This window comes from Trichophyton rubrum (assembly GCF_000151425.1).
Source record: "Trichophyton rubrum CBS 118892 genomic scaffold supercont2.8, whole genome shotgun sequence".
In the NCBI taxonomy this organism is placed as follows: domain Eukaryota; kingdom Fungi; phylum Ascomycota; class Eurotiomycetes; order Onygenales; family Arthrodermataceae; genus Trichophyton; species Trichophyton rubrum.
In genome coordinates, this window is record NW_003456421.1 from 918709 (window position 1) to 941898 (window position 23190).

The 23190-nt window shown below is 49.8% G+C and overlaps 11 protein-coding genes across 11 annotated transcripts; 5 read left to right on the forward strand and 6 right to left on the reverse strand.

Moving 5' to 3' along the window:
• Positions 1 to 1447: 1447 nt before the first annotated feature.
• Positions 1448 to 2707, reverse strand: TERG_06865 (uncharacterized protein; the record flags this gene model as incomplete). Its single annotated transcript, XM_003232827.1, has 3 exons — positions 1448 to 1594; positions 1747 to 1931; positions 2266 to 2707. 3 exons carry the CDS (start codon positions 2705 to 2707, stop codon positions 1448 to 1450), a joined length of 774 nt encoding a protein of 257 aa, XP_003232875.1.
• A 329-nt stretch (positions 2708 to 3036) lies between these two features.
• On the forward strand, positions 3037 to 3848 carry TERG_06866 (uncharacterized protein; the record flags this gene model as incomplete). The annotated part of the gene is made up of 2 exons (XM_003232828.1): positions 3037 to 3105; positions 3186 to 3848. 2 exons carry the CDS (start codon positions 3037 to 3039, stop codon positions 3846 to 3848), a joined length of 732 nt encoding a protein of 243 aa, XP_003232876.1.
• A 262-nt stretch (positions 3849 to 4110) lies between these two features.
• TERG_06867 (uncharacterized protein) lies at positions 4111 to 5562 on the reverse strand (the record flags this gene model as incomplete). Its single annotated transcript, XM_003232829.1, has 1 exon — positions 4111 to 5562. The coding sequence occupies one exon, from the start codon at positions 5560 to 5562 to the stop codon at positions 4111 to 4113; it is 1452 nt and encodes a 483-aa protein (XP_003232877.1).
• A 697-nt stretch (positions 5563 to 6259) lies between these two features.
• On the forward strand, positions 6260 to 7462 carry TERG_06868 (uncharacterized protein; the record flags this gene model as incomplete). Its single annotated transcript, XM_003232830.2, has 1 exon — positions 6260 to 7462. One exon carries the CDS (start codon positions 6260 to 6262, stop codon positions 7460 to 7462), a length of 1203 nt encoding a protein of 400 aa, XP_003232878.2.
• A 483-nt stretch (positions 7463 to 7945) lies between these two features.
• TERG_06869 (uncharacterized protein) lies at positions 7946 to 9080 on the reverse strand (the record flags this gene model as incomplete). The annotated part of the gene is made up of 2 exons (XM_003232831.1): positions 7946 to 8744; positions 8806 to 9080. 2 exons carry the CDS (start codon positions 9078 to 9080, stop codon positions 7946 to 7948), a joined length of 1074 nt encoding a protein of 357 aa, XP_003232879.1.
• Positions 9081 to 9512: 432 nt separating this feature from the next.
• Positions 9513 to 11579, forward strand: TERG_06870 (uncharacterized protein; the record flags this gene model as incomplete). The annotated part of the gene is made up of 5 exons (XM_003232832.1): positions 9513 to 9577; positions 9648 to 9841; positions 9907 to 10639; positions 10703 to 11297; positions 11430 to 11579. 5 exons carry the CDS (start codon positions 9513 to 9515, stop codon positions 11577 to 11579), a joined length of 1737 nt encoding a protein of 578 aa, XP_003232880.1.
• Positions 11580 to 13274: 1695 nt separating this feature from the next.
• On the forward strand, positions 13275 to 18582 carry TERG_06871 (uncharacterized protein; the record flags this gene model as incomplete). Its single annotated transcript, XM_003232833.2, has 7 exons — positions 13275 to 13806; positions 13905 to 14006; positions 14131 to 14356; positions 14423 to 16747; positions 16806 to 16946; positions 17009 to 17154; positions 17218 to 18582. Exons 1-7 carry the CDS (start codon positions 13648 to 13650, stop codon positions 18580 to 18582), a joined length of 4464 nt encoding a protein of 1487 aa, XP_003232881.1. The 5' UTR covers positions 13275 to 13647.
• An 865-nt stretch (positions 18583 to 19447) lies between these two features.
• On the reverse strand, positions 19448 to 20371 carry TERG_06872 (uncharacterized protein; the record flags this gene model as incomplete). The annotated part of the gene is made up of 1 exon (XM_003232834.2): positions 19448 to 20371. The coding sequence occupies one exon, from the start codon at positions 20369 to 20371 to the stop codon at positions 19448 to 19450; it is 924 nt and encodes a 307-aa protein (XP_003232882.2).
• A 160-nt stretch (positions 20372 to 20531) lies between these two features.
• TERG_12469 (uncharacterized protein) lies at positions 20532 to 21022 on the forward strand (the record flags this gene model as incomplete). The annotated part of the gene is made up of 2 exons (XM_047751422.1): positions 20532 to 20737; positions 20869 to 21022. 2 exons carry the CDS (start codon positions 20532 to 20534, stop codon positions 21020 to 21022), a joined length of 360 nt encoding a protein of 119 aa, XP_047607066.1.
• A 260-nt stretch (positions 21023 to 21282) lies between these two features.
• On the reverse strand, positions 21283 to 22080 carry TERG_12470 (uncharacterized protein; the record flags this gene model as incomplete). Its single annotated transcript, XM_003232835.2, has 2 exons — positions 21283 to 21604; positions 21731 to 22080. 2 exons carry the CDS (start codon positions 22078 to 22080, stop codon positions 21283 to 21285), a joined length of 672 nt encoding a protein of 223 aa, XP_003232883.2.
• Positions 22081 to 22303: 223 nt separating this feature from the next.
• Positions 22304 to 22774, reverse strand: TERG_12471 (uncharacterized protein; the record flags this gene model as incomplete). The annotated part of the gene is made up of 1 exon (XM_047751423.1): positions 22304 to 22774. One exon carries the CDS (start codon positions 22772 to 22774, stop codon positions 22304 to 22306), a length of 471 nt encoding a protein of 156 aa, XP_047607067.1.
• Between the last annotated feature and the right edge of the window lie 416 nt (positions 22775 to 23190).

Sequence of the window (23190 nt, forward strand, 5' to 3'; positions counted from 1 at the left end):
AACGGCGATCGAACAGCTCCAGCAAACAAGAGACAGAGGGTGAAAAGGCAGTTCTGTGCAGCTCTCCAGCTCTCCAGCTCTAGGGCTATCATGACGTACTGTTGTTCGTTGGGGTCCGGCGGTGTGACACAGAGTTGGAGGGTGAATGGCCGTGGGAACTGATCCCCGGTATTGGAAGCTTGGGCAACATGGTAGAAATAGATATAAGCGGTATCGGCTGGTTAGCTATGCGTGCTCTCTGCCTGATGGTTATGTCTGTATGCTCAGCAGCTCAGGGCGAGTAAGACATCAAAGCGTAACAAAACTAGCTAGTTAAGTGGTTATGACGTTCGAGCGGCCGGGAAACGAGGGAAAGCAGATTTGTAGCTGCAGGTCAGGTAAACGGCAGCCTGGAAAGCTCTCTGAACTGGCTGACTACTGAGTGCTTTCGCAGGATCGGCTTTGCACCTGCGAATTGACAGTAGGATGGTCGAGGAGGCAAAGCTGGGATGCGGCGGGATGGACGGTCGACGGCGGCGCAGTGGTGAACAACGGAGTTATACTAACTCGTGAACAGCAGGAGAATGGCCAGAAGAGCGTATAGATACTGCAAGGCTCGTGTCTGCCGCTTCCCCTGAGCTGGTGAATCGCGAATCCTGGGCTGTTCGGAATATAAAAGGGTTGAGCGAGCAAGGCGAGGCGAGCGAGTCGGTGACGTTGGAAGAAAGACCGGCGGTTCTTTTTCCTTTTTGCTTGAGGATAACTTGACTAGTTAACGAGTTACCTGCGTGAGGGGTTTTCCGCCCGCCTGCACGCCATACAAAAGTGACCTGCGCTGCAAGTCGCTGGCTGTCGATTCTATATTAATTATATTCTATGGTATACAGAGATATCTCAGGGGGGCCTTTGGGTTACTATTTACACCGGCAAGCAGGTCAGGCGACGGGGACATGGAGGCCTGGGAATATCTAATGGCTAATACCCTTTTCTTTCCCTCGCCCTGGCTGCTGGTGGTGGTGCTGGTGGTGCTGGTTCTCATCCCGCATCAATCGGCTCATAGGGAAGAATTAGTTAACTAAGTGATGATCGCGGGGCCCTTTTCTTTGCTTTTCTTTGCCATGTTGGCTGGCTTCTTCTGCATGGATTATGGCTCGATATGACGCAGTCAACTGAATATCTGATCCTGCGGATTTTTGCCTCCTGAATAGCCAACTTCTGCTCCTCCGAGGTCCTACAGAGTACTGCTCATGCAAACAGTTCTATTGTGTCTACGGTCTGTATATAGTAGTCCTAGATCTTGGGTAATATGAAAAGAAAATGGCCAAACACTGGCAAGATTGGTCCCTTTTGGAGGCACAAGACCTGAACAAGGGATAGAAAAAGACAGCAAGATTCATAGAAGATCGTGGGAGATCCCTCAGTCACTAGGCAGGCTTACTCCCGAGTACCGACGTACTCACATATGCCTTCACTCATCCAGGCCCTTGTCAATCAGCGGGACATCCCCATCTGTGACTTCGTGGACAAATTCCATATCAGGCCGGTACAGCATAACATGGAAATGCTCAACAGCATGGACAGACTTTAAGGACTTCCAGTTGCGGAACCAAATGACCTGCAGACCAAGAGAGACGATGTCAGTTTACCACGGCTTTCACTCAGGGGGGAAGAATAACTCGCGGCGGGATTGAGGAGTGTGTGTGCGTGTGTGTGTGCCTGAAGTGACCTTGGACCACACTTCGGACCCCCTCCTTCATTTATGCATACCTTCTCTGCAGGAACCCTGCTGCGAAAGGTCGAATCCACAAAGTCGTCAATTTCCTTTCGCGCGCGAGGCGTGAGATCGTCTGCTACCGGATCGTCCTCGAAGGTAAACTTCGTCCACACTACCAGGTGGACGATTCCTTCTTCGACCCCATAGGGCCAGTCGTTGTATAGGATCTTGTGGTCATCTGGATATCGCCCGTAATGCAGTCAGTGTCAGTGCATCGCGGTAGTTTAGTTATCAGCTTGCATAGTATCAAAAAAGGTCAACAGGTTTTAATAAGTAGAAGAGCGAGAACGGCTTATGCTACCAAATAATGTTGGTATATTGGCCCTGCAGAGGAATCAAATGGCCCCCTCGACGCTGGAGTTTATGCATAAACGGCCGGCTGGAGGCGGGACAAGCGATTAAAAAAAAAAAAAGAAAAAGAAAAAAAGAAAAGAAAAAAAAAGGTAAAAGGAAAGAAGCGAGAAAAAAAATTAGAAAAAGAAAGATATAGGATGAGTTCGAGCAACACAAACCGGGGTTATCGAATGGCCGTGAGCCTCTGGGTGCCATATTATTCTCCCAACGCAGCCTCTCGCGGACAACGAAATTCATGACCGAGCCATACTTGGATTTGACGTAGGACGTATATTCAAGATATCTTCTCAGATCAGAGGGCACACGGCGGAACAGATCAATCCGGTTGGAGGCTGCCCAGGCCAGCGTCAGTTGAGTATGAGATATCACTAGGTTGAATCTGTCGACGAGAAACACACCGATTATTTGGCGTACTAGATCCCAGTCTTGCCGAACATATTCGCTATCTGGAGTCGACAGGATACTGATATTCTTCGCCGGCAGGTTGCAAAGATAGTCTGGACACTCAGCTGGCCATCGATCCCGGGGTACATTCACCAGCCAGTACGGTAGCCCCTCCGGCTCGGCCTGTGTGGGAGCTATCTCCGAGCTTTTGGCCATATCCTCTAGCCGAAAGCGCCGTGTACAGTCTATGGATCTATATCGAATCCAATAATATAAACCTGAAGCAAAAAAAAAAAAAAAAAAAAAAAAAAGAGTGAGTTTGATCATATTGACAAACATAAAAAAGTTCTGGAGTTGCCACAAGCTAGTTGCACTTTCTTAAGCTAAAATTACATACATGCATGCTGGCCGTTACTGACTCAAATGCATCGCAGCGTGTATATATATTGTGCATATTTGCCACCAACATACTTATCCTTTTAGCAGATATTGATCACTCATTGAACATACTACAGAAAATCTATTCAGGCACCAGCAAAGCAAACATGGAGCCAGACACCCAGATGAGAGCTGCCCTGCTAGTGGTTGATATGCAGGAAGATTTCTGTCCACCTGTGCGTTCCGGCCATTTAACCAGTCTGCTCATACTACTATAGGACCTAGCAATGCATACTTATCAAAATACAATCAACAGGACGGCTCTCTTGCCATCCAGGACGGCAGATCAATCGCCCCGTTGATCAACAAGCTACTCTCTCTGACGGGTTTCGTGGTCAAGATAGGGACCCAGGATTTCCACCCAGAGAGCCATATATCATTTGCCACGAACCACCCGGCACCGTCGAATGTACCATTTACATCGACGATTGACACGAAAAACCCTGTGGCCGGGGCTGAAGATGAGACTAAAACACAGCGGCTGTGGCCACCACACTGCATCCAAGGTACCAAGGGAGCTAGCTTCATCCCTGAAATCGAATCTGAAAAGCTGGATGCCATGGTCAGGAAAGGGATGGACAAACGGGTAGAAATGTATTCGGCCTTTACTGATGCGTTCGGAAACAGCAACTGCGTGGAGGCCGGAGGAGCCAGCCATGATCTTGAAGCTCTGCTGAATGAGCATCAGGTTTCGGATGTGTTTATCGTCGGGCTCGCGGGGGACTATTGTGTCAGGTTTACGGCCATTGATGCTGCGGACCGTGGCTTCAGGACCTACGTTATTGACGAGGCCACCAAGTGTGTGGATCCGGACGAGGGCTGGGAGGATTCAAAGATGGATATGGCTGCTCATGGAGTTCGGGTAATTAGTGCTGATGGAATCGAAGAAGCCATCAATAAGTCATGTATTAGGGTCTAATGCTAGTACCAAACATAGGGTAGTGTTTTGGGTATCTGAATGGCCATCTAAAGAAATAAAAGAAAAAAACTCCAGAGCAACTGGTGCCATTGCCTGTACAAACGAAAGGTAAAGGCACCGCGGATAAGGTGCCGCATTCCTGATCATAATAGGGATCCCCATCAGAAACCAATGCCTCAGGAACACCTAAACTCCAATGCAAGGGAAGAAATGTAAACGGTGAGAAGTAGACAGACAAAAGTCGAATCATACTGCCCAAATATCATGTATAAAGTTCACCAGCAGTCGCAATCCCTCTTTCTGCATCCTTTCGCCGACTTGATGTCCCGTTTACTCCTCGGTCCTCGTTTTCTTCTTCGTTCAACTGGTTTTCTTCTTCAATTTCCTTCTCGATTTCCTCGCGAATGCCTAATATATCCGGTGGAATCACACTCATCTGAACGCTAGGTGCACCGTTAATGTATCGCAGCTGCTCCAATATCCCTTCAACAAGAGAATCTAGGTACTGCTTGGTATTCTTATTCTCAACTTTCCGTAGATCTGATAACGGCGGGAAGAGTGAGCAGTCAGGCTGGAAATGGCTGCGAAAGGGTAGTGTTTCGGGAAGTTTGGGATCAAGCTGATCCTCAGCTCCAACACATATAGCTGTCTCGTAAGCCCACAGCCGAGAGACATTGCGAGGAGTATATCCTCCACCGCCAAGAACGAGGGTGGGTAGGCCGAACGATTTTGTAAAGGCAACGCATGCGCCATGAGCACGAATATTGAGGTTAAAACAACCAAGTCTGTCACATCCCAAGCTATCGGCACCGCACTGTAGGACTATCGCAGTAGGTTGGTAGGTGGTAATGCATGGGCCGATAATGGCTTTAAAAAGGTTGACATAATCATTATCTTCGATTCCGTCGTTTAAGGGGACATTTAAAGAATGGTGAGCACCAGGATTGAGTGGATGTGTTGGCCCAGTGCTATCAAGCGGACCAGTTCCCGGAAAGAAGTTATCCTTGTCATATTTGTGGAACGAAACGGTAAGAACTCGGTCTGTTGACCAAAAAGCCTGCTCAACTCCGTCTCCATGGTGGACATCGATGTCAATATACATCACTCTGGGATGGTGTCTTAGTAGCTGAAGGATTCCGAGTACAATATCATTAATGTAGCAGAACCCGCTTGCCTCTGTCTTTTTGGCATGATGCAATCCACCGGACCAGTTAATGGCAATCTCTGACTGATTATTGCAAAGTTTTCGAGCAGCATCGACGGTTCCACCGGAATAAAGAGCACAGTAGTCATAAAGGCCGTCAAAAATGGGACAGTCATCGCCAAAGTTGAACCCGGCTAGCCGATCCTGTTGCGCTGCGCTGTCCATATCAGCGGGAATAACCTGGCTCAGAAAGTCGAGGTAATCTGTGCTGTGGAATTCGGCCATTTCATCGTAAGTTGCTGCTCTGGCGACGTAAAGATCCATGGCGTGGTGCATCCCATAGGCCATGACAAGCTGCTTTGTGAGCGTCAGGCGCCATGGCTTCATAGGGTGCGACTGGCCAAAATGGTGTGGTTCAACAGTTGCATTTGAGTGCCATGACACTCTGTACCCCTTCGGCCTTTTAATGATGTCGTGAGCCACCTCATCAGCGGTCTTGCGGTCAAATGTGATGGTTGTGTTGGCGAGGGGTGGAGGGCCATATTCTTGGACAATGGCGGATCGGCCCATGGTCAAGTACAGGCGTCTGTCGGTCTTCTATCCCATAAACAGCTATATTTAGCTATTATTATTGCTATATCTCGGGGATGCTTCTTAATATCTGCGTGTCTGTGACTTGGCTGCTCTTGCGACGTTGTTTGGATTGTGCTGGACGAGCTCAAACGTGGAATTTGCGGATAAATTTGGGCCATCAAAACGAGCAGCCAATCAGAGGCCAGCAGAGTTTATACACCAAATCAGGACTAGTGCGGCTTATGGCGGAGCATGATCCCAACTAGTCCTAAAATGGACAAGTGATCTGGGTAAGTGGCGCCAAGCTTTTATCAGGTGATTGATTACTCAGCCCCTTAATGAGGCAACCTTCACCTTCCATCATTTTCTCATTGACGGCGTTTTATTGATTTACGACAGTAACACTAACTGTTGGTTGCAAGACAGCTTGTTCCGGAGGCCTGCGTGTTTGTTTTGCCTACTCAGGAAACTTAACTTATCTGCTTTTCAGGGATTCCCACGCTAGCAAGGAGCTCAGGGACTTGTGTTTGATATTTTGCCATGGCACATACAGAGGATTGCTCCTCTGTGCTCGAGCAGTTTGTCCACAATGGTAAGTGCAGTATATCACTACTTCACTTTGGCTAGTAGAGTCATTGGCTGACAGCTTTTCTATTGAATAGTGGCAAACTTACCAGCAGAAATAAACCATCTCATGGAGGAGATCCAAGCCAAAGATAAAATAATACAAGATTGTCGCGCGATTATTAACTCGAGGGACGGAAGTTTACAGAAATTTATCAAAATAAATGGAAGTCATGCCTTGAACCCGAAAGAAGAAGCATATAGCAAGACTATCCTCCAAAATATGGACCGGTGCCAAGTATTACAGGATGAGAAGGTTATCCTGAGCGATAAAGCAAGCATTCTGCTGGACCGACATATCAAGCGACTCGACGTGAAAATCCGCGAGCTTCAAAATGATGGTCTTCTCTCGAACGATCCACCGCTTCCTTCTCTCTTCCAGAATAAGGACTCATTTCGTGAAACTCCTAAAGCTATATTCCCTGAAGCTGCTACCCATGAAGGGTCTTATTCCACCCCATTGAATGCCGCATCAGGGAACATGAATTTACAATATAACCTTGCTCAGAGACTGAACAATACTACTAATTCTCGTGCACCGGTAGGGGCTGCTGCTGCTACCCAAGCTGCTGCTCGCAACTCGGCACCGGCTACACCAGCGGCCACAGCACTACATCAGCAGCGCCGTGAATCATCTGCTGGAGCAGCTGATAGCAAACGGCGACGATTAAATGGATCAATTAGTACGCTGCCTGCTGCTCCCTCAAACCTGCGGCAGTCATCAACTGGCCCTGGGACCCCTAAGGCCGGGACTCCGGGAGTATCACGGGCAGGTAGCGCCGGTCCCCGTTCAACAACCGGAGTGAAGAAACCTGCTACAAAAAAGGTTGCACCACACCAGCAAGTACGCAAGATAAAAGCGCATAATGCACCTGGAAAGCCGACAAAGAGATCCTCGAGTGCAAACCGCTTGAAACCCGTATCCGGCAATGGGAGGAAGAAGTCTCGATCTCCAGCGTCAGGTATAGCGGATGATGAAGAAGAAGAATCGATGCTCAGCAGTGCTGATATGTCTGATTCTGAAAACGCTCATATGTCTCGACGACAGATGGCACGGTCTTCACAAGAGGATGCGGATGAAGATGATGATGAAGAAGGAGGTGAAGACATGAAGACGTATTGCACTTGTCGAAGCGTTAGCCATGGAGACATGGTGGCTTGTGATAATGACAACTGCCCATACGAGTGGTTTCATTGGAAATGTGTAGGACTTACCAGAGAGCCCTTAGGAACTTGGTATTGTGATGAGTGTCGCAAGAATTTGGGCAAATGAGGAAGTGTGTTCTTATAACTACATCTTGGGTGTATAATACTTATGATAGTGTAGATATCTTTAATGATTAACGTGATATGACCCAGGGCTTGGAAGAGTATCCTCGATTGTGGCTTAATTAAATACTTGAAACCCTCAAACGCTTTGCTATTCAAAAAATGGTAGATAATAAAAGTCACTCAGATATTTTAAACCATGAACATATTTACCTTTTTTCTCCCATGGTGTAGCTTCGTTCAACCTTGTAAAGACAACCAAAAGAACAAACACTGACTCCGGCGCTATGCTTTCTATGTTATAATACACCAAATAAGGACAAACATGTCCTGTCGCTTTTTCTTATGTTATTTAGAGCAGAAATGAAAATATGCCCAGATGATGTTGCTGATGCGGTTATTTAGACTTTTCCGAATAATTTTTGCCTGGTTCTGATACTGGTATGATGTCGAAAAATGGTGGTTGATAATGAGATACCAAATGATGTTAAAAAGATAATGCAGAGCTTTTCAGCCATTCGTTGAAATACTCGCAGTTCTCGGCGTTGACAGGCCCTCCTGGGCGACAGAGGGAAAATACAGGACATTGACCGCAGGGGGCTTCCGTCATGCCATTTGACCCCAAGGAGGAGCCTTCATTAGCGCCTCCGTCAGGGCCCTGAAGGCCCAGGTCACGCTGGAGGGAGATTTCATTCGGCTTTTTGACGCTTCGATATGCGGCTCCATCTCGAAGGGAGACCAGCCTTCCATCGTAACAGAGCATCTGCAGGAGTTGGGAAATGCTTCCTTCGTCCATGGTTACAGGTGTGAGCCCAGATCCATTTATGGCCTTTGTGATATCAGCTGTGGTTGGATGACCCTGGTATGACGGTAGATATGGGATGTACTGTGTTTCCGAATCATCGGCCGGCAACTTCCGCTTCTTCCCTTTGGGCTGGTCTTCAGCTCCTGGGGAGTTCCAGCTCCTTGCGCTGACCCAGTGTTCAATCCAGCCACTGAGACCACGAATGAAATCTGCGTCTAGCACGCCGTCTGTAAACCATGCACCTCCAGTTATTTCCTCGCTGGGTTGTAGGCCCGATAGCATGTATATTTTTCTTGAAGGATATTTGACGTTCCGGACGGATTTGACATAATTTTTCGCTTCAAGAGATTTCAGACATCGGTTCATAATAGTTTGATGTAAGTTTGTCCGTGTCTTGATGACTTTGGTCCAGATACCGTTCCGCCCTGTCGAATGGATTACATTGTATACCAAACGTTCCTCGCCGTTGAGATTCTGTAATCTATCATAGTGTTAGTAGATAAAGCATGATAAACATATCAAAAGGGCAAAGAGTCACTAACTTTTCGGCATCTGACTGCGCGATGATCTTCCATGCAAGACGGTCATCCTTTGCCTGCAGGAGACGAAGCAAGCTCTGGTCAACTAGAATCTGAGTGCACCTTAAGAGCAGAGCCAGGTCTTCGTTTGGTATGACTCCTAGGCCGAGCAAGTCCTGCTGGTAGAAGAGATGGTCTGCCGGGAAGCTGGAAAGGCACTGGTCGTACAGCTTCATCGCCAGGCTTTGCGGATCGCCGGACGATGCCTTTACTCGTGAAGGGCCAGCACTCGAAGCCATAGTCAATTATATATCTTATTCTTTCTGTTTTGTACTCCGTCAGGTTTGTCTTGCGCCTAACCAGGATCGGGATGCGCAGGAGGGCCGAACTATCACCGGAAGGGCCTGGGAGAGCGGCTCATCGCTGGACGTCCACTGCGTTAAGGAGTGACTGCAACCGTTGATACCTACAGGACAGTAGCTTGCTGGTTGCCGGGCGTCTTTCGTGGTCGGAGTTGTCAAAGGCGAAAAGAGAAAAAAGGAAGTTCGTTTCCTTCCCCTCCAGGAGCAAAAGCAAAAATAAAAAGAAGCTCGAAATTTCCAGAAGCTTTTCCCACGTCGATAAATATACAAGACAGACGACGAAGGCTTTCACAGGACGGACCCTCTCTCGACAGGCAGACACACAGACAAGCGTGACCTTTATTCTAGTGCTGCGATAGACAAGTGACCATGGCAGACGATCTGAAGGCTGAGGGAAATAAGGCGTTTGCAGCCAAGGACTTTACTACAGCTGTGTGAGTACCCAGAAAGACGCTTGACCCGGACGAACGATGGATGAGCACGAACTGATCGGTTATGAGACAGTGAGAAGTTCTCTGCGGCCATCGAGCTCGATCCAAGCAATCATGTCCTGTATTCAAACCGCTCGGGGGCCTATGCCTCGCTGAAGGACTTTGACAAGGCGCTGGAAGACGCAAACAAGACGACGGAGCTGAAGGCAGACTGGCCCAAGGGCTGGGGCCGTAAGGGAGCTGCCTTGCACGGCCAGGGAGATTTATGTGAGTGGCTATGCGGCTCACAGGCGAATAAAGGGAAAGCTCTAGTTCTAACTGTGGTTATATAGTGGGTGCCCATGATGCGTATGAAGAGGCACTGAAGCTCGACTCAAACAATGCGCAGGCCAAAGCCGGTCTAGAGGCCGTGAAGCGTGCGATTGATGCTGAAGCGAAGGCAGACGGCGTTTCTGGTGATCCCACTGCGGGACTAGGAAACATGTTCAACGACCCAAATCTAATACGGAAGCTGGCCAGCAACCCAAAGACTGCGCCTCTCCTTGCAGACTCAGAGTTCATGGCTAAGCTGCAGAATCTTGCAAAGAACCCAAACTCCATCGGCAATGAGATGCGGGACCCCCGATTCCTGCAGGTGATGGGTGTCCTGCTTGGTGTTGATATGTCCTTTGGTGCTCCCCCAGAGGCTGATGGTGCTACTGGCGGTCGACCAAAAGAGGCGGAGGAGGATGTGGAGATGCCTGATGCACGTTCTGCGGCTCAAAAGGCCCCCGAGCCTGAACCTGAGCCTGAACCTGAAGATGAGGAGGCCGCTGCAAAGAAGAAGGCCAAGGCTGAAGCTGACGAGGAGAAGAAGCTGGGTACAGAGAACTACAAAAAGAGACAGTTTGATGCTGCAATTGAACACTACAGCAAGGCATGGGATATATACCACGACATTACCTACCTGACCAACCTCAGTGCCGCACAGTTTGAGAAGGGAGAGTACAAGGATGCCATTGCAACCTGCGAGAAGGCCATTGCCGAGGGTCGAGAGATGCTTGCTGACTTTAAGATTATCGCAAAGTATGTATACCTGGAACATTAACCTATGACATATAAAATATGTATGTACTGATATTGCTTTAGGGCCTTTGGACGAATCGGATCTTCATACGAGAAGCTTGGAGACCTGGCCACCGCCATCACTAACTACCAAAAGTCCCTGACTGAGCATCGTACTCCGGAGATCCTCGCCAAGCTGCGTGCTGCAGAGAAGGCGAAGATCAAGGCTGAAAAAGAGGCCTACCTCGACCCTGAGGAGGCTGAAAAGGCCCGCGAGCTAGGCAACAAGAAGTTCAAGGAAGCTGACTGGCCCGGCGCGGTTGAGGCCTACACCGAGATGACGAAGCGTGCGCCGGATGACCACCGCGGCTACAGCAACCGCGCGGCCGCCCTGATCAAGCTGATGGCGTTCCCGCAGGCAGTCCAGGACTGTGACGAGGCCATCAAGCGGGACCCCAAGTTCGTCCGAGCCTACCTGAGAAAGGCTCAGGCTCTCTTTGCTATGAAGGAGTACAACAAGTGCCTGGATGTCTGCACCGAAGCACAGGAGCATGACGAGAATGGCGCTAACCAGCGTGAGATTGAGCAACAGCAGCAGAAGGCACTTGAGGCTCAGTTCAGTGCGCGTGCTGGTGAGACTGAGGCTGAAACAGCTGAGAGAATCCAAAGGGACCCAGAGGTATGTTCTTTGTGCCCTTTTTTTTTTTTTTTTTTTTTTCCTTTTTCTTTTTGCCCTAAATCCCTTGTTGCACTATTAAATCTGATATGAAGTCAATGGTGATCACTAACATAAATATTTCTTCTACTTTAGATTATGGCCATTGTCCAAGATCCAGTTATGCAGGCCATTCTCCAGCAAGCCCGGAATGACCCAGCTGCCCTTCGGGAGCACATGAAGAACGCTACTGTGCGTACCAAGATCCAGAAGCTGATAGCAGCTGGAGTGATCAGAACGGGATAAGCAAAGAGGTTGCTTGACTTAACGAGGACAATGAATAAGAAGCTAAATTTTTTTTTTTTTTAAAAAAAAAAAAAAAAAAAAAAAAAAAAAAAAAAAAAAAAACCAGGCGCCAAAGAATATCCCATTAGTCGATGTAGTAATGAAGAGCAATATAGTATATTCTTCCTTTTCTACCCCTTTCCAGCCAAGTTCTCAATGTCTGGGTGGAGATAAATCCATAGTAATTGTTTCCAAGGGATGAAAACGACGATGACGTTATTATAGCGAAGATCGGCAGATCGTGACAGAGTAACTTCAACCCCGGAGCGGTCTATGGAAGGTGATAATGATAGATATCTCGGAGGAGAAGCAGGTACCCGGCATCGCCTGAGCAGGCCTTGTCTGAAACACGGAACGGTCAGAAGAAGGACAGCTGGTCAAGTGTGCTCTCCGTCATCCTCTCTTCCCGTCGTCGACGCATGTCATTTTTCAATCTGACTCGCACTGACTCGCATGCCTCAAACAGGACATTATTGCTTTTTCTTTTTCTTCTCCCTTTTCCCTTCTCAAATAATAATATTTGTGTCCTTTCCCTCTTTCCATCCCATCCAAGTCAAGGGTAAGGAAGAGGCCCTGATGCAGCTCACGCCCTTTTTTTTTTTTTTTGCCCAGGAACCTGTCATAATAACCAATATATGCACAAGGTATATTTCTGAACCAGAGCCGTGGCTACCCATGCCATTTCACCTGCTCTGCACCCTGGCCCGGTCTCCGTCTGCCTCCCATGGTTTCGGTCTGCTTCTATCTCCCGACTCGAAGGGAGAACTAACTCTACCAGCCAGAGTATTAATTGGGCTCCCTCAGTCCGAAGAAAGTCAATGGAAAAAAAAAAAAAAAAGGGACGCACGGCCAGCGTTACTGCTGCAACCGACTGGCAGGTAGGTGGAGAAGGTGGCCTGCCTGAAGCCCACGATGTGGCAAATATTGCTGGTTGGGCCAGTAAGGGGGTCAGAAGTATGTCAAGACGAAGGGGGCATCAGCCACGATCAAGCTGCCTGTATCACGATATCGACAAAATTTCACGATCATCGAGGCGAGGGGGCGTCTGCCGCGGTCAACCCGCTCTCCCATGTCTTCTCTGTCGCCCTTGACCATAGACAGAGAGCGTGGCTGGTGAGGTGGAGGCCTGGTTGCGTGTCATCGTATCGGCTGCTTGGGACCAGAAGCTGCTTCCCTGCAAGCTCGGAGCTCGCATCTGGCGCAAAAAGCACGATCTCGATGGAGATGGAGTTGATATATCGCTAGGGATGCTTCCTACTAGCATGTTACTTGCCACCAGGACGCCCACCGGTCTCGTCTATCCCGTCCGCTGTGTCCACTCAATGCTGCGGTGATGGCTGATGGCATTATTGTCGAGGAGTCGACATCGGTAGCAAGTTGATATGAGTACATATCTGCAGTCTTCACACGCCCTCCGCCCTGTGTAAGAGAACCTGTGTATAACTGCCCCATCGTCCGCCTATCTTTTGCTTCTTCTCTGTCCTCTGCTTCTCCAAGCCAGGTTCCACATCGCCGCCCTTGTCCGGGGTGTTGGTTGGTGAGATCGCGGCCGTCCTCTTTGGCCCTCAACTCTTGTCGGTCGTTGCTTTTTCCCTCGACTTATTTTATTATTATTTATCTCCAGCTCCGCCAACTCAGCCAGAACTTAATTGCTCTCTCTCCCCCCCCATCTCTGCCGGCTGTGTGTGCGTGTGTGCGTATGCGTCTGTGAAATGAGCTGCGGTGCCGTCTGCTGTGCTTGTGTAGGACCAAACTCCGCCGTCGTCAAAAAGTGAACCAACCACCAAAACCCAGTCAACATCGTCAAACATCCCCAGCCAGAACGACAGCCGCTCACTCCATCCAGCGGCAGTCCGCCCTGCGAGCTTGCGTCTCCCCTTGCAGCTGCACTTCCACCCCCGCGCCTCGCTGTCTTGCATCTTACTCCCCGTCTCTCGCCCGCTCGCCGTATGAAGCTCGTTGCTGCGACTTGAACGGCATCGATACGTGAAGACAACCAAGGGGGAACGTCCAATTGCTGCCTGCGGCCATGGCTACACAGGCAGAGTCGCCGGCCACCGACGCTGCTCGCCCGGCGCCGGAGACCATCGAGCAGAAGCTGGTGGACGAGAGCAAGAAGGCCGGAGTGCCTGCGTTCCAGTTCGATCCAGATGCGTCGCCAGAGAAGAAAGCTGAACAGGCAAAGATGGTGCGTCCAGATCTCTTCCCCCCCCTCCTCCTCGCCTGCCAATGTACCTACATACATGCTGCTGCTGCCTTGAATGGAGTCTGACAGACTATCTGTAGGCGATACCTGCTGGTTTCCAGCAGAATGGCACGAATGGAACAAACGGGAGTCAGGCTGTCAATGGGAAGACAGTTGATGCCGTTGCTCCAGCTACGGATATGGTACGTTGAAAGGGATCCCTCAGCGTTGTTCACTGCTGCTTTCACTGGCCCACTGTTTCATTTCCATTCTTTCATCCTCAATTCACTTCAAAAAAAACTGACCGGGAACTTCTTCTATCTTCAGGGGGCTACAAATGGCACGGAAAAACCTGCTGAAATGGAAAAAGCTGACGAAGCAGACAAGCCCAAGATGGAGGTCAAGGAACTCACCGAAGAGGAGAAATTCGCTCCCGGTAGAACTGGATGGGCTCCTCAATTCTCTGCTCCGGCTGCAGAAGACGGCACCGGTGAGGAGCCCGGACTGCCTCCGACTCTCCTAGAGGGGAAGCTTGAGGATAAGTTCTTCGGAGGTATGCATCCAGGCGGTGTTGTTTATTATCTGAGCAGGGGCCTTGGTAACTAACATCACCGTGTAGATTGGTACCACAACACTGCAGTTATCATATTTGCCTGCCTGGCTTCCTGGATTATTGCTCTCTTCGGTGGTGGCCTAGGATGGGTGTTCCTCGTCATGGCCGCTTGTGGTACCTACTACCGTACTTCTGTTCGCCGTGTTCGACGAAACTTCCGTGATGATATTACCAGAGAGCTGGCTAAGAACAAGCTCGAGACGGACACCGAGACTCTCGAATGGATAAACAGCTTCCTCGCCAAATTCTGGCCCATCTATGCTCCCAATCTTGCTCACTCTATCATTTGCTCTGTGGACCAGGTCCTCAGTACCTCTACCCCAGCTTTCCTTGACAGCCTGCGTCTCAAGACGTTTACACTCGGTAGCAAACCACCTCGTCTCGAGCATGTCAAAACCTACCCCAAGACTGAACCAGATATCGTCCTCATGGACTGGAAATTCAGCTTCACCCCTGCTGACAAGATGGACTTGACTGCTCGCCAGATCAAGGACAAGATCAACCCCAAGGTTGTACTTGAAGTTCGTGTCGGTAAGGGCATTGTCAGCAAAGGTCTCGATGTCATCGTGGAGGACTTTGCCTTCTCCGGCCTGATGAGAGTAAAAGTAAAGCTGCAAATCCAATTTCCACACGTCGAACGTATTGATATTTCTTTCCTGGGCAAGCCCGAGATCGACTACGTCTGTAAACCCATTGGTGGTGAGACCCTAGGCTTCGATATCAACTTCATTCCTGGTCTCGAAACCTTCATCACGGAACAGATCCACGGGAATTTGGCCCCGATGATGTACGACCCGAATGTCTTCCCCGTCGAAATTGCTAAAATGCTCGCTGGCAACCCAGTCGACCAGGCCATTGGTGTCCTTGCCGTTACCATCCACGGAGCCAACGGCCTCAAGAAGGCCGACCAGTTCTCTGGCACCCCAGACCCTTACACTCTGGTCTCCATCAACAGCCGAGCCGAATTAGGTAGGACAAAGACGGTATCTGACACTTCGAACCCCAAATGGAACGAAACGCTCTATGTCATTATCACATCGTTCACCGATGCCCTCACCCTGCAAGTCTTTGACTGGAACGAATTCAGAAAGGACGTCGAACTCGGAACCGCAACCTTCTCCCTCGAATCTCTTGAGACTGAGGAGGTGCATGAGAACCTTAACCTCGATATTATGCAAAACGGCCGTAACCGTGGTGTCATGCAGGCAGACGTTCGCTTCTTCCCCGTCCTTACTTCCAAGAAGACCGATGGCGGTGCCATTGAGCCCCCGCCAGAGCTCAACACCGGTATTGCCAAGTTCACCGTTGAACAGGCAAAGGATCTCGACGGAAGCAAGTCCTTTATCGGACAGCTCAACCCTTATGCTGTCCTGCTTCTTAATGGCAAGGAAGTCCACATCACTAAGAAGCTGAAGCGTACCAACAACCCCATCTTCCCCGACCCCTCGAAGGAAATCCTGATCACTGATCGTAAGACTGCTCGCCTTGGAATGATGATCAAGGATGACCGTGACCTTGCTACCGACCCCATTCTTGGAAAACAACAGATCAAGCTGAACGACATGTTGAAGATGATGGATAAAGGCAAAGAATGGTTCGAACTTGCTGGTGCCAAAACCGGTCGTGTCAAGATGAGGTTAGAATGGAAGCCAGTTGCTCTCAAGGGTGTCGTAGGCACCGGTGGTTACATCAACCCTATCGGTGTCATGAGACTTCACATAAAGAACGCAAAGGATCTCCGAAATGTCGAGACCATGGGCAAATCTGATCCTTACTTACGTGTCATGAAGTCTGGAATGGAAGTTCGCCGTACTGTCACCTGGCTGAACAACTTGAACCCCGAGTGGGACGAGGTCCTTTATGTTCCCGTCAACTCTGCTCGCGAGAAGCTGGTCCTTGAAGTCATGGATGATGAATCCATTGGAAAGGACCGACCTCTTGGTTTAGTCGAGTTAAACGTTGGCGAGTACATCAAGGAGGGAGAGGATGGCGAATATGAGGTTCATGATGAAAAGAGAGATTTGTCCACTCCTCTCAAGCTCGATGGCCGCAGTCACCAGAAAGGGATTCTCAACTACACTGTTGCCTTTTACCCAACTTTGAACGTCGTTGACCCTGATGAAGAGGCCGACGAGCTCGAGGCCCAGAAGGAGCTCGCAGCCGCAGCCGCTGAAGAAGAAGGCAAGCCGACTGATGCTGACACTACTGCTAACGCTGAGGCTACCACGAACGGTGATGCTCGTCCAAGCACTGACGGCCTGGTCAATGGCGAAAAGGCTGAGAAGGAAGTACCGAAGATCCGCCTCACTCCACAAGATGTGCACAAATATGGTATGTTTTATTGTATACAAAGGTACACTGCCAATGAATGGAGCCTAACGAACGATAGAATCTGGTTTGATTGTCTTTAAGCTAGAGGAAGGAGATTTCTCAAGCACTGGCACCCAGCTTGAGGTTTTGATGGATGACAACCTTTACCCAAGTTATACCTCGCCTACTATTCAATCTAAGCACATGGTATTTGGCGATGGTAAGAAAGGAACCATATAATCAAGCGTTTGTTGACCAATAATACTGACCAATTCGTTATAGTTGGCGATGCATTCGTTCCTGAAATGGAGTTCTCCAAGATCACCCTGCGCCTTGTTGCCAAGCATGACCGTCCCAACGACGACTCTGAAGATCACTCAATCGCCAAGCTCTCTGGACCAACTCTGACCACTCTCCAACAATCTTTGGTTAGTTTTAACGTTTTGCTACTGACTAGATGCCTGGATCCTGACTGACTGACAATGTGATAGTATAAACCAACTGAGCTTGTTCTGAGAGGATCCGATGGAATTAACAGCAAGGTTACTGTGAGCTTGAAGTATCTCCCGGTTAAGATGAAGCTTGACCCATCGGAGAGCATCAACAATATGGGAAATCTTCGGGTGGACATCCTGGATGCTGCCGATCTGCCATCAGCAGATCGAAACGGATTCAGTGACCCATACTGCAAGTTCAAGCTTGGAGACAAGGAAGTATTCAAGACCAAGGTCCAGAAGAAGACGCTGCACCCAGCCTGGAACGAATTCTTCGAAACGCCCATCAAGTCTAGAATTGCAGCTAACTTCCGGGCTGACGTTTACGACTGGGACTTTGGTGACAAGGCGGATTATCTGGGAGGCACTAGCATTGACCTTACCCATCTGGATCCATTCCAAGCTCAGGAGATCAGCCTTCCTCTCGATGGCAAGTCTGGTGCAATCCGACTGAAGCTGCTCTTCAAGCCAGCCTACGTTACCCGTTCTCGACAAGGCTCATCCACGTTCTCCGGGACCTTTGCAGCTCCAGGAAAGATTGTTGGAGCCCCTGTCAAGGGAGTCACCATGCTCGGAGGTGGAGTAGTCAAGGGAGCGTCTTTCCTTAAGCACGGCTTCAAGCGATCCAGCCGTGCCCAAGTTGAGACTGAGGCCGAGCCGGAAGCCGCCACCGCAGCCACTGCTACCAACGGGACTCACGGCCACACACCCAGTGTGGAAGTGTCAGCACCAGGAACCCCTCAGCGCGCCGGAGCATTAGCAGACTCACCATCCGGATCCCCCGTCATGTCACACTCGCGCTCACGCAGCAGCGCTTCTCAGGCCGGCCTCGGCGTATCTAGTATCAAAGGCGAGACGGGAGCAGCTAACATCACAATTGTCTCTGCCACCGGCTACCCACGCTCCACTAACGTCCGAATAGTAGTCAAGCAGCAGACCAGCAAAGGGATGAAAGAAATCCACAAGTCCAAAGCCCACAAGGCCCACGGCTCCTCCTCCGAGACTGAATCAGTCGTGCAATTCGACCCCGGCCACGAGACGATCAAGATCAACTCGGTCACGGCGGACGCCCAGTTCCAGCTGCAAGTCAAGGACCACGCCGTCTTTGGATCTGACGACATCCTGGGAGAAGCTCTCTTCTTCCTGGACGACCAAGGGTCTAACGCGGGCAAGGAGCGTAACGTCAAGGTTGGAAATGGCTTTGTGACTATCAAGACTGTCTTTACGTCTTCCGAGTCCTCGTCTCTGAGACCAGGTACTTCCCATTCCAACACTGGTCCAGAAGAGAGCACCGCTGACTCTCCAAAGCCACGTAGAAGTTTCCTATCAAAACGAAGCGTCAGCGGCGTGGGCGCATCTTGATTGAGATGAGAAGGAGAATTGAGAGGGAGAGGATGAAAAAAAACCCGGTCAAATCTCGTACACTATGCTATCTATCTTTCTGTTTTTTGCGATACCTCTTTTCTTTCGGCCTCCATTTTGATATTATTGTTTTCTGTTTCAACTGTCATGTCAGCCAATCTCCTATTCTACTCACTTTTGACCTCCATATGGCTCTTTAGGTAATGTCAGTAGCAAGTTTGTTTTTTTTTTTTCTTTTCTTTCTTATACTGCTTGGAAGGTAACTAATGAAAGAGAAATACCATGTTTTTATATTATATTCCACATTTTCTAAGTATCATGGTAGTTAAAAGGGGGTGATTAGGGCGCCCCGACTGTGACAAGCAGCGTCATCCCCTCGCAATATCCCAACAGGACTGGCCGAAGGCCAAACGTACGACTTAGTCAGTGTCCATTGGTGTAGATCAAAATAGGGATTTCACGAATATAAATATTCCTGACTCGGCTAGCTTCATGCTCTCTCTATAAATGGATGAGATGCCTATCTAATTGATATATACGCTGATTAGTTAATATTTCTTGCACGTATTTATATCTCCAGACACACCAAACGAGCGCGGGCCCCGTTGGTTTCAAGTTGAAGACTCTGACTGAGATTCATGGCTGGCTCAAATCGATCTGCTCCCATCGGCTGCGGTACAGCGGTGGAAGGCTGCTCGACAAAGTGGTAAGTCGTACTGGTTCTTTGCATGTTGCAAGACATGGTGACATAGAAACCACCAGAAGTTGTCAGTTAGTCAGTTTGCCAGTGGAAGCCGGCCGCGAAATTTCGTCATGAGCTATGCAAGCACTAGATATTGATATTGAATACCTGCATGGACTCTCTCTACGAGCCCCAGGTATTAATTCTTGATACAATCGTTAGCGGTCGTAGGTGTCTAGGCAATTTGTTCCCGAAAAGCTTCTTATGAAGAGCCTTAGCAAACTTGGAACCTCGGAGATTGAACTGGTGAAATAGGGCGAACTCGTCGAAGATGCGTGGGTAAACTCCCGACATGCCCCAATCAATAATAATAACTGGGTTACCACGGAGGATATTAAACTGCGAGAGATCACAGTGGCAGATACACCGCTCCGAGGGTAAGTCGACCCTATCAGGCCATCCCTCTTCCTTCAGCTTCTCATTAATCCAGGCCTGGAGCTCTTCAGTCGACTGAAAGGTCCGGCCTGCACCATAGTCTGAGAAGAACCGGTTATAAGGTACCTGCCCTGCCAATGGTCCAATGGACGCCTGTGGTGGTAACGGAAGCTCCCAGATATGGCGGACAGCAGCAGCAATGTTTTCGAGGACTGTATCATCCTCTTTTGATGTAAGAGCCTCGCCGTATACTCGCTCCATAACAATATATGTTACTGGTATATCGCTTATTCGCTGCCCGGTAAAGTAGTCATAAACCTTTGGCGTGTATACGATGCTGTGATCTGCATTTTCGTTCACAAACTGCTGCAATATCGCTTCGGCTTCCGTCACGCCAGTACCGTACTTGACCCAGATATCACTATTGTATGGGATGCCGTTTGCCAAAGGACCACGGAGTGCACATGCCGCCATGACATCAGCGCGTGATGGAACCGGAACTGAAGAGTGCTTCATGATGCGACGCCGGGGAGAGGCCGAGTCAGCGAAAGTGCTCCAAAGTGTATCGAATACGTAGTAAGTGCCTAGGTAGCCCACGAGGCAAGTTGTCCTTCGTATGGACAAAGATTTGATGTTGGAATGTTCAAATAAAATCTCCTTTTGGCAGGACATCCATCCATGGATACTAAGTTATCAGGTGACAACACTTGTGTTTTGCTGCCAAAACCGAACTTTATTCTCACCTTTGGATATCGCGTCAATGTCTATCTAATCTTCTATCTTTCTTCCCTGCGTTGATTCCAAGTCACCATTTCTACCTTCCACCATCAAGATGTCGCGGACCTACACCCTCATTTACGATACCCTGGAGGAGAACGGCATTTCAGCGGGCGAGGAGTTCCTCGAGTGGCCTATTGAGAAGCTCCACCATGATGCGTCCACCCTTGGACTTAATTGTGGACGAAGAGGGCAACTGCGACATGAGCAAGAACCACTGGGCGATTGCTGTGGAGACTGCCCATGGACAAATCCGATACAGTGAAGAGAGTCAGAAAAAAAGAGCGGACCAAACGAACATGGCGTCCTAGCTATTAAGAAGCTCAGCTATATCAATATGTCAATCACTGCCGTCTTTCGCAAGACGTATTCATTCAAACAGGTGGTGACAGTCGGCAACTTTCTGCATCAGGCGATACTCTTGGGTTGGAACAAGTACAAGATTATTTGCCATACGTGTGTACAATAAATGATGACCTGGACGAGGATGACCCCGACTATTTAACAAAAGTCTTCAAGCCAATCGAGGAGGGAGAATTGCTGTAGAATCTTCTTCTGTCTCAAGGTAGATAGTAGATATATATGGGAAAGAAGAAGATACCCGTTCGAGTCAGAATTTACGTGTGAAGGACCGTAATTTTTACACTTAAAAAGGTTTTTTAGACTCACTTATTTCCCCAAAGGTATTTTCTTTTTATATCAGTCCATGAAAATAATAACCAAGAAGAGAAGCGTATCTTTAAAAGATTAATAATAGTAATAATCGTATGGAACAGCCCAACCAACCAACCAGGAGACGATGAAGGCTATACAAGTGACTGGGTGATCCCTTCGGCTTCAATTGGAGCATCAAGGAGGTGATCTTGGTCCTGAGCGGCAGTCTTTTCCTCGTCCTTTTTCTTCTCGTTCTCTGCCCGCCAGCGGTCTCGCTCAGACGGCTTGCGAGAGTTACCTCTGGCCTTTCTTATGTGCAGCCGGTTGCCGTAGATGGCGCTGACGCCGTCCAGGGTCTTGAGAGCCTTGTCGGCCTCCTCTGCAGACTCTAGGTCCACGAAGAGGTAGTAATACTGGCTGCCAGACAGGGGCAGTTTGTCCCTATTAGATATTATGACTTTACTTATTGCCTCACTATATAGGATATCGGTTAATTAATAGTTGACCCAGCCAAGCCCAGACGCATTAATGCAACCGAAAAAAAGGGGAGAGGAGGGGGGAAAAGGGGAGGGGGGGAAAGATATGTAGAAACAGACATACATGTTAAACCCGTAAAAGACCTTGCGGATCTCGTAGTCGACGGTAGGCTGGTTACGCATCCGAGGCAGGCCACCGACGAACAGACGGCGACCCTCTGCAGCGTAGCCGTACCAATGCTTGGACGCATCGTCTCGAGTCCACCGCTCAAAGACGAACTTGGGAGGGTAAGTCCCCGCCGCCGGCTGCTGCTGCTGCTGCTGCTGCTGCTGCTCGTTTGACTCCTCCCTGGGCTCCGGCGAGTCCAGGTCCAGGTCTCGCCGGCCCAGCGGCGGCTGCAGGTCTGCCCTGGGAACTCCCGGATTGACCTTGACGGGACGGCCCAGGACGAGCTTACCGTTTAAATCAGCCATGGCCCGCTCAGCCTGGTCTGTGGACTGAGGTCGGCGGAACCATTAGGATGGATTCCGTCCCGTAAAGGGTTCATTTGATATATAATTGCGTTCTCTTCACACACACAACACACCCGATAGGGATAAGACCGGCGGCGTACTAGTTTAGGAACTGAGAGGAATAATAATAACAAGAGCCTGAAAACGAGAGCAAGAGAAAGAGAGAGAAGAAGAAGGGGAAGTTCTAGACGTACATATTGTAGGGGCTGGTGGTCTCGTCTCCGCCCTGGCCGCCGAACAGCTCGACGACGTCCTCCTTCTTGGCCATATAAGGCATGTTGCCGACGTACAGCCTCCTCCGCTCGACGATGGCCGGGTGAATGGGCGTCTGCACCTTGGAAGACGACGAGGGAGGAGACTCGTGGTATCGGGCACCCAGCGTCCTCAAGCTGCCGCTGCCGCAGTCAACGGCTTCCCAGCCACGAAAGCCCCGGATGTTGCCTCCTGCTCCTCCCTCGCCGCGGCGGCTGCTGCTGCTGCCCGGCTTCCACCGCGGCCGCTCGAAGGGTGTCGACGTCAGCGAGGCGGTCGAGCTGGAGCTGGAGCTGGAGCTGGAGCTTGACGCAGGACTCGCAGCCGGCCGGGGCTCCCTTTGGGGTTCCCGCTGCCGCCAGTTGGTCGAGCTCTCTGATCGTCTCGCGCCGTGCTGAGCCATGGCGCCTCGGTCGTTTTTCTACCCGCCCAGATCAGCTGTCTGCAGTCTCCCCGGGGGCCATTATTATTATTGAAGGGCGATGGATGTCTCTGTCTCTCTGCCGCTTACCTGGCCTGTCTCTGGTCGCTGTCTTGGGTCGACTGCCATCCGCTGCCCCCGGGGCCCTTGGTCGACCTGAAATTTTGTGTGCGCCAGAAGTAAAACCGCCAAGTCTGGAGCCAGCTAGTGGTTAATATAACCATAAGTAAAGTCAGTCCTTTTCGACTTCCAACGGCGTCCGTCTGCATTTCTCGATCTTCGGCCGTGTCTCTGCTGTGAGTCTCCGCTGGCTGTCTCGAGCTCTCCATCCTGCAGCTGGCTAGCAGTCGATCCAGCCAGGGGTGCTGCTGGAAGGGGATCCCTCTCCCCGGCAAGAC